General features: G+C 42.3%; 1 protein-coding gene across 2 annotated transcripts in view; it reads right to left on the reverse strand.

The window, feature by feature from the left end:
• LOC114149593 (A disintegrin and metalloproteinase with thrombospondin motifs 8) overlaps positions 1–10,772 on the reverse strand; it is a 35,742-nt gene extending 24,970 nt beyond the window's left edge. For both annotated transcript variants that reach the window (XM_028025588.1, XM_028025587.1), the window contains exons 1-2: positions 9,786–10,772; positions 5,806–6,045 (exon numbers count right to left, since the gene is read on the reverse strand). In XM_028025588.1, coding sequence (XP_027881389.1) covers positions 5,806–6,045; positions 9,786–10,541 — 996 coding nt within the window. In that variant the 5' untranslated portion in view covers positions 10,542–10,772. The remainder of the gene's footprint in view (positions 1–5,805; positions 6,046–9,785) is intronic.
• Between the last annotated feature and the right edge of the window lie 2,929 nt (positions 10,773–13,701).

Raw genomic sequence — 13,701 nt, forward strand, 5'->3', positions numbered from 1 at the left:
CCAGCTCTACTGGGTGAGAAACTGACGGTGATGCAGGTGGACCCCCCGCCCCCCTTTGTGTCCTGGATTGTGGACTATCTAACAGGCAGACCACAGTCTGTGAGCCTGCAACACTGTGAGTCAGACAGGGGACTGTCCTCTCTCCCTTTCTCTTCATGGTCTATTCTTCCGACTTCAGCTGTTGCACTGAGACCTGTCGTCTCCAGAAGTTCTCAGATGACTCAGCTGTAGTTGGATGTATCAGAGAGGGTGATGAGACTGAGTACAGGGCTGCTGAGGACAACTTTGTCACATGGTGTGGACTGAACCACCTGCAGCTCAATGTGACAAACACCAAGAAACTGGTGGTGGATCTGAGGAGGAGGATCAGGAGACCTTTGACCGGTGACCCCTGTTACCATCCTGTTGACTACACATTTAATTTAACAATAATCAGTGTGGACATTGTGGAGGACTATAAATATCTGGGTGTCCACATTGATAAAAAAAAAAACTGGACTGGTCAAGAACACTGATGCTGTGTGCAGGAAGGGACAAAGTTGTCTCTACTTTCTGAGGCGGCTGAGGTCATTCAACATCTCTTGGACTTTGCTCAGGATGTTTTATGATGCTGTGGTTGCCAGTGCCATCCTGTATGCTGTGGTGTTCTGGGGCAGCAGGCTGAAGGTGGAGGACACCAACAGACTGAACAAACTGATCCAGAAGGCCAGTAGCGTTGACGGAGTGGAGCTGGACTCTCTGACAGTGGTGTCAGAGAGAAGGATGCAGGCCATCTTGGACAACGAGTCTCATCCACTGCATGACGTGTTGGCCGGATACAGGAGCACCTTCAGCCAGACTCATTTTGCCAAAGTGAACCACAGAGAACAGAAAGTCGTTTCTGCCTGTATAGGGTAGGGTTATGGTTTCTGCCTATATATATATATATATATATATATATATATATAGGCACTTTGTCTCATGGTTATATTTGTATTATTGATATTTAATAGCAATTCCCATTGGGGATCAATAAAGTACATTCTATTCTATTCTATATAATGAAAGGGCAGCTCCTCCTAATCTGAAAGACCAACACAAAGTGGTATATAATTGTGAAGTAGAAAAAAAAATTGTACACCATTCAGAATTTATTTTTACAAACAAACTGAAAAATGTGATGTGTAGTAGTATTCACCCCCTCTGAGTGAATACTTTGCTGTAATTCCAGCTACTAGTCTTTTAGGGTTTGTCTCTATCAGCTTTCCACATCTAGTAAAGCTGAAGTACAGTCAGATTAGATGCAGAGCATTTGTGAACAGCAGTTTTCTGATCTTGCCACAGACTCTGGATGCTCCTTCAAAAATATGTAATGGCTCACCGGAAGGCATAAAGTCAAATCTATGATAAATACATTTGCCTGCCTTGATATAAACATGTTGGGACTGTTTGCACAAAATGCTGCTGGTTGTTTAATCTTTTAATTATTAATGTTTTACCATCTGTCATACTAACCTATTTTCAAACAAACATGTTGCTCAGAGCATTTGTTCTTTAGTAAAGATGTTAAATGTCAGCATGCAGCTGTCCACAGCTCTGATTTGGAAAAAAGAAGACGGTAGTGCAGCAGAAATCTTTCCCGTGGCGACAGAAGCCTGCCCTTGCATTTATGACCTCACCTCACCCCAAACTCTGGGATTCAAAAGACATCTGGACTCGAAGATGCAGACAGTTAATATGCTCCCCAGCATGCAAAGGTACACAGTGTTCCACAATAGTAGCAATCACACTGGTAAGCATAACTAGATGCAAAACTAGATCTAGACGTGAAACACTACGCCATCATAGAAGCATACTAGGAAGCAGTACTGCTAAAAAGAAATACTAGAAAAAAAAATTTCCACTAAATGAAATACAGTTTAACAGCACAATTATTATAGGTTTACAACAGCAAACAGAGTTTCCTTCTGACAGATCCTTGGCATGCATTCACAGCCTTGAGCCAGCCAGACATTTAAGCTCTGACCCTTGAAGTATCTTCAACATAGCAGGGAATTGATTTTTAGTGAAACAAAAGTCAGCTTGTCCACGAGGAGTCTTCTGCCCTCTACATTTCAAACCGTATTGCTACATAAATGGAAAACAATCAAAAATTGGGTTTGCATGACTGATGATTTCCTCTGATTGAAAGCTGGTCAACAGATCCAACACAAGACAGAGAGAAGCCATGTGTTCTGTTCACCGTTCGCTTGATCCAGGTGCCAGATTTACTTTCTAGCATCAAGCAGAGAGCAAATAAATGCCAGGTTTGTCAATAAACTAACCTCAACACCAGAGAGCTGATCTATAAAACTTTAACAATAGATGACCTATTCACCTAAAGCATAGTTAGCATCTTCATAGCAGCTAGACGTTGACAGAAGAGCCGGTTTCTCACAACTCAAACCCTCAGGATTTCCTCTTGAGACCTCCATAAAGCAGAATTTGTTTGTTCTGTGTTGACATTCCCCTCAGCTTGGAATGGATTCCAGCTTTTCCATTTCAATCTGTTTTCTGCATCCATAATTGACCTGTCTGTCTTCGTTCTATTTCCATGTTTTGTAATCCCATAGACCACAACACAAGACATGAAGACAAGAATCCCTTAATATGACAGCAGCTAAACTTGGCTATTTTTCTTCCATAAAACCAACAATTTCCTAATGTTGCTGTCATGTTCCGTGTTTTTCTGTGTGTTTATTTTGAGTTTCCTGTGTCTCTGAGTCTCCGTGTTGTCCTGTCTCCCCTTGACTAGTTCCCAGGTGTGTCTCATTCCCTGATTACCTCCTGTGTATTTAGTGTCACCTGTATCTCTACGTCTTTGTCGGGTCCTTGTCGATGCTTCTAGTCAGTGTCGTTTGTCCATTCGTTGCCTCCAGTTGCTACCAGTGCTGAGCCCTGGCTTTCTGCTCTGCCGTGCTGCCTGGTTGTTGGACTTTTTTGTGGACTATTTTCATCATTAAACCATTCATCTCTCACTGCTACCTGGGTCTGCTGCGTTTCCCTCACCGCTACCACACCACTTTATGACAGTTGTAGAAAATATGCAGTAGAAACATTTGTGCTATGTCTTCTTTTAGGTTTAACATCACTACCATCGTCAATGAGCAACAGATTTGGCAACATAGTTATAAGAATGAAACCATAGTCTCCTCTGAAAGGTTTGCTCCAGAGAATCACTTCCTGAAGTACAGGTTGTGTGAAATAACAAAGTTGACTCTGTTGAGGGGCCTCTAGTCATTTAGGGTAAGTGAAAATGACTTTTTAATTTGCAATGCCTACCACTGAAAAAAATATATATACTGAGTAATCTAAATCAGATATTTTTCCCATGGAATTTCATTTCAGTCAAACAGAACTCTTTGGATTGAATCCAAACATTTCAGTGACTGAAACGCATGTAATTGGATTTGAACTGGGCTTACTTGTTTTTTATGTGAAGTGCTTTTAAGCAACTTTTATTTTGATTTGGTGCCATCACATGAAAGAAATTACCTGAACTGAACCAAGTTGAAAACACATAGTACTGGAATTAGATTAGCAGCCTAGTGCCCAAATGATTAATTACAGAAATTTCTAGAAGTAGAGAGAATTGATTTAGGTAATAATACAAGATTAGTTTAAGATCACGTATGATTTACCCTTCAGAAGGCTTTGACACTCAGAGAAATATCTTTTTATTCATTATCACAGTGTTTCTTGCCACTCAACTTCTCATAAAATCCCATTGTATTGGGCAAATGTTCATTTATTCATTCAGCCACTTTAACAATTCTAGATGTATTAAGTTGCCTACTGTAAGTCTATGAGAACAAACAACTGTCTGGAATTGTTTTTGTCTCTCGGGATCTTTTGTGGTGCTTTGCTCAGCTGTCCACAGCCCAAAGATGACTGATTCACCCCTCACATTCTGTTGACAGTGTAGAAGCTGGAGTAATTTATGAAGTCTGTTTGCACACACCACACCCATTCAGAAAAAAAGAGGGTGTATATATAGACAGTCATGTACAGTAATTTATTTTTTTCACGTCACTGTAAGTCAGTAAGACCCATACAGTTGCTCTTCCATTCAAACTTCAATCTGGCCTTCACAGTTATGCAACTCAGTGGCGTCGCAGCATTACATAAAATACATGTGGCTCAATTGCTATGAAATATTCCAGCTGTCAACAGAGAACACTGAAGTTCACTCACATGGTGAAATATGACTGCTTTTAAGTTCATGAATATGCAATTGAACTCTGGTACAAACAGAAAAAATGAACTCTGGTCTGCCTACAAACCTCAATAATGGTACAGCTGAAGTGAACTGTGGTGCGATTTGAATGCCTGTCAACACCAAGCAAACTGAAGACCACTCCAAAGGCAGGAAGGAATACAGAGCAGGGCATTCTGGGTAAATGCAACCAAAACATACTTGTGTAGGAAACTGGAAAATATTTAAATTAATTACAATAAATAAACAAAAAACTGAAACAACACATAAAATCAATGATGAAGTCTCCGTAAACGAAATCATCCTTCAAAATAAGGATAGTTGAGACCAAATATCCAGTTTTTGGGAGAAAAGAGAAAAAAATCATGAATCATGCATATAGACATTTTTAATTTATTATGCCGTTAATTGATTTATTACTTATTGTGAAAGACCTATATGCTAGTGAGAGAAATGGCTTGTAGTCTTTATCCAAAGACAAAAGAGAAATCCTACAACCTTTAAAATCTGATGCCCCTCCACTTTTGTTTCCATTTTGTGAAGAAGGAAGTTGTGCTCAATGTCTTCTTCTGAGGTTTTCCTGTTATTTCCTTCAGTGGCTCTTGGTGCAGCGCCACCACAGGTGAGGGCGGGAACCATTTCTTCAAATGGTTTAGATCAGGGGTCTCAAACTCCAGGCCTCGAGGGCAGCAGTCCTGCAGTTTTTAGATGTGCCACAGGTACAAAACACTGGAATGAAATGACTTAATGATCTCCTCCTTGTGTAGATCAGTTCTTCAGAGCCTTAATGATCTAATTATTCTATTGAGGTGTGGTGCAGCAGAGGCACATCTAAAAGTTGCAGGACAGCAGCCCTTGAGGACTGGAGTTTGAGACCCCTGCTTTAGATGGTTTAACACAGTGCAGTCTGGAAGAGAACTGCAGCAGCTGAAAATGGAACAAATGTTGGAGTTTTGGTCCTGAATAGAACCAAGTATACTGGACTATGAGGCATGAAAATGCCCGAAGATCAAACTGTTAAGTGGACAAAATTATTATGTGAAAAACGATAGTCCTCCTTTGAATGAGCCAAAAAATGATGGTATTGGAGTGTCAAAGTCAATACGTCAATCTAATTTCACTTTATCTGATGGCAGTTGTTGCCATCAATATAACCATTAGTTTTACAGAAAATTAACCTTTTTACGGGTTGGTCTGGATGTCTGCTACAAGCAGTTGCCAGATGCAGAATGTGTTTCATGGATGTGATAGACAACATTACTAATCGCTCTGTTATAACTTAACCTGGCCGCTTAGCTTAAAGCTTTTCCAGACAGCTTTTCCCCTGAGTGCAGGTGAGACTTTTTAATACATCCACAAGCAGATCTTAGCTCAGTGATTGACTATTAAACACATCCCTCCACTCATGATACTTCACCTCTACTTTCTGATGCCTGGCACACAGTATGCAGCAGTTCCATCTGGATTAAACCAGTCCATCGTATTCTGAACAAATTTCACTAAAAGCACAGCATAAGGTAAAACCCTGAGCTCATCACAAGCACACAATAGACCAGTGGTCCACCCCTCACCTCTCTGGTGAACAGCATTGCCGTGTCGTAGTGCTCAGGATGCCTCTGGCTTGGTGGGTTGAAAAGCTGCTGCCAGGAGCAGAAGTTGCGCAGAGCTACGCCTCCGTTGCTGGACAACTCCGGTCCAGCCTCCTCGTCCTCCACCACCAACATCTTCACCACCACTATGTTCACTGAGTTCTTGATGCTGGGGTGCTTGTACAGTTGGGCCACCATGGACATGAGGGTGAGGACATAGTGCTGCAGAGAAAAGCAAAAGAACAAAATGTTTCTTTCTATTTAGTAAAACTGGAATGTTGCGTTTCAGACTTTTTTTGAGGTAAACAATTTTTTGACACAATCTCTTGCTTACTAGTTATGCCTTATAAGTCATTATTTAGTATGTGTTACACAGAATATGCTTTATTTAAGTTAAATGAAAAAGGTTTAGTCTAATGCAGGGGTCTCAAACTCCAGTCCTCGAAGGCCGCAGTCCTGCAGTTTTTAGATGTGCCACAGGTACAAAACACTGGAATGAAATGACTTAATTTCCTCCTCCTTATGTAGATCAGTTCTCCAGAGCCTTAATGACCTAATTATTCTGTTCAGGTGGTGCAGCAGAGGCTCATCTAAAAGTTGCAGGACTGCGGCCCTCGAGGACTGGAGTTTGAGACCCCTGGTCTAATGCAACATATTTTGCTTGTTTTATTAATAGAGCTGAAGTATGTAAGTTTTATATAAATGTAATTTTTTACATATTTCTTAAAGCCTTTCACTATGTCATGACAGTATAACGTGAGACAGGTAATCTGCAAAAAAATGTGGCTCCTATTGCTTTCTGCATCGTTCCCCACAGCAGCAGGCTCTGTTCCACTTTATTACAGATTACGTTTCTCCTACTATATCATCATGACAAAGAAAAAGTTTTTAAAAATATGTAAAAAACACATTTTTATAAAAGTTGGACACTGCAGCTTTAATGCCAAATGCATAAAGATACAGGTTAATCATATGATGCTCCCATCTTCTTAAATCAAGGTAGCAATAACTATTGTTAGATAGATCATTCTAATATTATAAAGTCATAGCTTGCCTTTCTGCGTCTAACGGGAACAAAACATCTTGGTCTAAAGTCAGTTAGAATGTAAAGTCAGAGGCACGTGGAGAAATCAGACACTGATCAGCTCTAAAACTGGGATGCCTTGTCATGCCACGCCTGGAACAGGTTTTCAGACACTAGAGCTCAAATGATTTGCTTGCTGACTGGGAGTGTGTAAGAGAAAAAGCTGAAAAACATGCTATGATGTGGCTGACATCACTTTTCAGAGTCCCACATAGAAAGTTTTCCACATCTACATGAACAGCTACAGGTGGGGGGGGATGTGTTTTAAATTTGAAATGTGTGTTTGTATTGGAGAGATTTAGTTCATCTGATCCTGGTTGTATGGATGCCTAAGAGGGCTTGGCAGTCGAGGACGGGGCTAAATGCAAACAGACAGAGCTCTCCGAGGTTTAAAAAAGTCTGCTGATTTTGTTTTGCTTAAAGGCAGCAGAGCCAGGATGTTCACGTTACATCATCCTTTTGAACTTTTTCACATTCTGCCGCTTGAACTTCAGTGTGTTTTATTGGGATTTTATGTTGCAGTTCAATACAAAGCAGCTTCTAATAGTGAAGTGGAAGAAAACCACACCTCTTTTTATCTTTTACTAATTGAAAAACATGAAAAATGTGGCATTTTTACTCATCTTCCTTTACACTGATGCCTCTAGTAAATAAAGCCAAGATGTGAGTCACTTAATTTCATATTTATGTGCACACTGTAAAACATTTGAAGGTGGTTTAACTTGAAAATAAAAGCCCACTTGCTACCTTGAAAATGCAATTTAAATCAACAAGAAAATTGTATTGTATTTAACTCAGAAATTAAAGTTCATGAAGTTTATTTAACAACAAGAGACAAATTGTCTAAACACTGTTTTTTAAGTTAATTAATTTTGAGTTGTGAGTTTTGACTTAATGACGCAATTTAGACCAAATAATTATTTCACAGTATGCAAGAAAAAACTTCCCTCACCTACTTAAAGAGCACACACTATTATTTTCACTCACAATATCAAGTTAAAATAACTATTTATTTATTTTAGAATAATTTAAATTTTTGTTTTGAATTGCATGAACTACATTTCTGATCTGATAATGAATTCTATTAAACATCACAATGAATTCTGCTCATAAACATTTAGTGTGAACACCACATTATCCTCAAGCTTTGCAAACTGTCAGTTGCATTAAAATGAACATTTGCCTAAATAACACACTAGGGTCAGATCAGGGTAACACACTTCCATCTGAGCAGCGGTAGACTACAGATCTCTATCAGAGGCCAAATCTTTATACTATACCGTTTATATTGTGTGGGGAGGTTCATTATTTGGATTAAACCAAGTTCATGCATTAGAAAGGTACAGTCAATATTGAGACTGAAATCAAACTGAGAATCTGTGTTGCATCCAACCTGACTGAGCTTCAGCTGTTTTGATCAGAACAGTGGAGAAAACTTTGAGCTCAGCGGTTGGAGTTGAGGCGTTCTCACCTTGGTGAAGCAAGCTGTACATAAATCAGATTTGAAACTTTGTGAACTTTGGCCAAAGTGATGGATATTCAGCCATTCAACAGACAAAGAAAACCTCTGAAATCTCTGCAGTGTGAGGAGAAAGCTGGTCAATGTGCAAACAGAGTTCCTTCACAAGCTCACCCCATCCCCCAGCTCCTGATACCTAAATATAGCCAACATGTGTTTTATTTCATTTCATATAACAAACAAGACACTATGTACCTTTTTCCATGCAGCAGAAAACTAAAACTGCAAATACCCAATTACTAGAGAACTATTGTATCTTGGTCTGTCACATTTACATATTATGTAATGTGGAGAAGTTCAAGGTGTGTCAAAACCTTAACAAAGAACTCGTTCTTCATTGTAGATATTGGCTTTAAGCAGTTTCTGATGCTCTGAAAGGAAAATGGCATTCTATAAATCTTGCAAACCCCATGAATATGTTGGGATGATGGTGAAGCAATGCCGCCAATGTGTTACAAAGCTTAAAGTAATGTGCTCCAGCATTTTTTGCATTTTTGTTGCCTGACTCCTTCTCTCAGCCTGTGGAGATCAGCAGCCCAGCGATTTCCTCTCAACCTCGCTCTGCGCCAAAAGCATGTTCTAAGAAGCACCCGAGGAAAACAAACCGATGCCTGGTGTATTTTCTTCCAGCATTGAATTCAGGCTCAACAGCCTGATAGGTTGGGGGAACTAAGGTGATGAGCATCGCCAGGAAAGTTAGTGAGATATTTGACGAAAGTGATGTTTTGCCATCACATTAACGTTTGCAGGTTGTAACATCAGACTGAGACAGTAATTGGTGAGTTTTATCTGTTTTGTTGAATTGTGGAACACATCATATTGATTAATATTCCTTTAAGTGGCTGAAAGCTGCACAAAAAGTATCATATCACTCAATTTTAGGCCTCATGTACTGACTGTCAGTCCATTTCAGAACTCAGCCTGAATTTTTACCATTTACCATCTTACCATTCCGGACTTTGACAAGCTTCTACCAGACATTCCTCAATCCTGGACGGAACCAGATGTGACCATTAGTGTTTGGGGGAGGCTGTTTTTCAGAAAAACCTGTTGTTGAAAATAGGAGCCTCTTAAAACAATAATCATTTTAAGTCTTTACATTTAAGCTGGGGTGGAGCAGAATATCTTGGTTTTCATCACATAGTTAATTTGGTTTATTTATTTAGTTGTTAACTTGGGTTCTTATGGTCCCTAAAAGTTTGCTATTTTTTTACTGGAGCCGTCTTATACACTGTAAAGCAGGTTCATCAATCTATAATCTATAATATGCTGTTAAAATGAGTTTTTGATTTTTCGGGAAAGCGCAATCTAAAAGCTGGAGTTGGCAGTGAAAGAGAGAGAGATCTCACGTCTCCTGACCTTTATTTCATCTCCATAGAAGTGGGTCATAGTCGAGTCTGCTACGACCAGGGTTTCTATGAAGCGTGGCTCTGAAACGAAGCGTCTCCGGCGAGCTTCCCTCCGTGAATCACTGCCGCCGCGCATAAAACTTTCAGCTCCGAGCGTCTCCTCAGCGCCATTAAGCAGGAGGGGAACTCCGCGGTTCTCGGCGAGTATCCTCCTCCTGATCACATGAAGCTGCTCTGCAGAGTCCGGCCGCTGGCCGCTGCGGAGTTTGGGCTCGATCAGATACTCCTTCCCTTCTGTGATGAAGGAGCCGAAGATGCCCGAGCACAGGCTGACCGCTACAAGCGAGTTCTCGTCCTGACCGACGTTTCCGGAGAAGAAGCATCTCCGCAGGCGTCCTTCGCTCTCCTGTGTCCGGTTCTTGGAGCCATTGTGGTCAGAGCGCAGCTCGGGCTGGACACCTGAAGCGCTGCGTAAAGTGGCCGTGTATCCGGCGCTGACGCCCTGGATGTGGAAGGCCGGCGACAGAAAGCTGGAGTCTGGGATGAGGTTCAGAGTCAGGTTCCTGCCGAACGCGTTCAGGGTGAAAATGGGGTTCTCTTCGCTTCTCTTCCAGAAGCGGCCGCCGACTCTGCCGTTAATCCGAACAGGTACAACATCCTCCCACTCAAACTGGGAGGCAAGTGCTGCGTTAACTAGGCAGAGGAGCAAAGAGACGAAACGCGGCGTGACGCGCATCTTCTGACACAAAACGCAGAGAGCTGCCATGAGGAAAATGCAGCTTGATGTTTAGGAAGTTGTGCGTCCTCCCCAGTCCAGTCCAGAGACTATTATCCTTAAATCCCCTGCACTCCCAGTCAGCGCTCTGTCCATGAACTGTCTGCGGAAATCTTTCTGTGTTCCTCTGAACAGCACTGCAGTCTGGACACATCAGGGGTATTTATACGTCTTGCTCTTCCCTCGGACATGACGGGGGTTTATTTTTGATATCCCTGCTTCCTGGAAATTCTCCTCCCACCAGCACTTCACTAGAAACTCACGGGAAAAAAGTCATCCAATGAGAGCGGGCCGACTCTCCGCCCTGCGGAGGGGACTGACAACCGCAGTCCTATTATTAACCAGCCCTGCTGCAGGCAGCGGCAGCGGCGGGATCTGGAAGTCAGCTAAGGGGCTTATTTTGGAGATATGTGAGAGTGTACACAAACAACACCCCCCCCCCCCCCCATCACACACACACCCACGCGCTCACAGATCAGTCCACAGGGGCGGCCTGCTTTATTCTCTACACAATAGACCATCACTACACTGTAAAAAAGAAAAAAACTGTTTTGTAGGTGTAAAGTTAGTCATTTTTAAAATTATTACATTAGATCATATTATTAGCTAATTGCCTTTTATTTAAATGACTTAGACACTGCTATAGGACAAAAATGTTTCACCTGACTCTATTTTCCCAGCTAGCGGTGCGTTTCAGACAACATTCTCAGAACCTTACCATTACCATCAGAATGAAACCAGTTCGTAAACAGACAACGTTCACCGAATGTTTAATAGTTTCATTTTTACATTCATCAAAAGTTTTCTAAGCAAATGTCTATCATACATCTGCAGACCACATCTGTCCGTTTAATGGCATTTCATTTTGACAAATGTCTGAAAACATTCATCGAAGTTTACAGACAATGTACAATATTCACCAAAAGTCAAAATCATACTGATCAACAGTTCATGCAATTTCCACAGCACGAGGCTGTATCTATGGTGACATGTGTCCCAATGCCAATGAACAGGACGTACTGACACAAAAATCATGACCAAATAACATTTACTTATTCCAACACAACTCTCTGCTGTTTGCCCAGATAAAGATTCGATCACCTGGAATGATTGAATTTGATTAAAATGTCAAAGTAAAATTGACATTTTGACTTTATTTGACTTCATTTAGGAAATCTGACCTCTTGGGGTCATAGCTATTACATTTCACTATAATGTAATCGATACTATATTGAAATAAACATTTCAATATAATGTTTGGATACATGTTAATTTGGAGATGCTAAGCTGATTTTTGAATAATTGTTTTTTTTGAAATAGTAGAACAAGAATGCAGTGATTTAGCTTTTATTGTACAGTGAGATGGCATGTGGCAGGAAGGATTTCCTGTATCTGTCCCTACAACAGCGGAGCTGGAGCAGCCTATGTGAGAAGGAGCTCCGCTGTCTGTCCACTATGTGGTGGAGAGGGTGCTGTTTATTGTCCATAATAGACAGAACCTTCTTCAATGTCCTCCTCTCCACCACAGTTTCCAGGGACTCCAGCCTTAGTCCCAGTACAGAGCCAGCTTTCCTGATGATTTTGTCTAGTCTATTAGAGTCGCTGGCTCTGATGCTGCTTCCCCAACACACAGCAGCAAAGAAGATGGCGCCGGCAACAACACTGTGATAAAAGGTCTCCAACATCTTGCTGCACACATTGAAGGATCTCAGCTTCCTTAAAAAATAGAGTCTGCTCATCCCCTTCTTGCACACAGCGTCAGTGTTACATGCCCAGTCCAGTCTGTTGCCGATTACAACTCCCAGGTATTTGTAATCCTCCACCTCCTCCACCACTTCCCCTTTGACCTTTAGTGGCCGTGAAGGTATCTTCTTCCTTCTGAAGTCAATCACCATCTCTCTGGTCTTACTAATGTTGAGCCTCAGGTGATTCTTGTCAGACCACTCCACAAAGCTGTCCACCAGTGTCCTGTACTCCCCCTCCCCTCCATCCCCTATACACCCAATAACCGCTGAGTCATCAGAAAACTTCTGTAGGTGACATGATTCAGAGTTGTACTGGAAATCAGTAGTGTACAAGGTGAAGAGAAAGGGAGAAAGCACAGTTCCCTGTGGAGCTCCTATGTCACTGACCACCACATCAGACAGGACACTGCCCAGACAGACAAACTGTCAAGTAGTCAGTCACCCAGGAGATCACTGAGTCGTCGACACCCATCCTCCGCAGCTTCTCACCCAGCAGCAGAGGCTGGATGGTGTTGAAGGCACTGGAGAAATCAAAGAATGTGATTCTCACAGTGTCTCCTCCACCATCCAGGTGCGACAGTGCTCGTTGCAGCAGGAAAATGAGGGCATCGTCAACTCCTAAGTGGGGCTGGTAGGCAAATTGCAGGGGGTCTAGAAACGTCCTCACCTGAGGCCTCAGCAGGGCCAGGACCAGTCTCTCCATGACCTTCATCACATGAGATGTGAGAGCAACTGGTCTGTAGTCCGCTGGGTTGGATGGCCTTGGCTTCTTGGGAACAGGAACCACATGTGATGTCTTCCACCGCAGTGGGACTCTCTCCAGCCTCAAGCTCAAGTTGTACATGTGTGCTAGTACCGGGGCCAGCTGGATGGAACAGGTCTTCAAGATCCGTGGTGTAATGCCATCAGGTCCTGCAGCCTTCTCCTGGTGTAATTGCTCCAACTGTCTCTCAACCTGGCCTGTAGTCACCGTTAGCTGGGGGTAGGTGTTGTTGTCTGCAGTGGAGATGGGGGAGGAGGTGGGATGGGGGGCTGAAGGAGAGGTGGTGTGCAGGAGAATGCCGGTAGGTGGATTGAACGACTTGGGGCAGTGTGGATGTGTGGGGGGCTGGTGGTGGTAGGGGAGTAGCAGGAGGTGAGCTGAACCTGTTGAAAAACTGGTTGAACTGGTTTGCTCTATCCCGGCCCCCAGACATCTGTCCTTCCCCTTCATTCCAGCGATATTCTTCATTCCTTTCCACACATCTCTCACACTGTTCTGCTCGAGTTTGGACTCAAGCTTCCTCCTGTAGTTGTCCTTGCATGTCCTCAGTGTCTCTCTGAGTTCACGCTGGACTCTCCTCTGCTCCTCCTTATCTCCAGACCTGAAAGCCATCTTCTTTTTGTTTAAAAGTGCCTTCAGGTCA

The sequence above is a fragment of the Xiphophorus couchianus genome, chromosome 8, assembly GCF_001444195.1.
Source record: "Xiphophorus couchianus chromosome 8, X_couchianus-1.0, whole genome shotgun sequence".
Classification (NCBI taxonomy): Eukaryota; Metazoa; Chordata; class Actinopteri; order Cyprinodontiformes; family Poeciliidae; genus Xiphophorus; species Xiphophorus couchianus.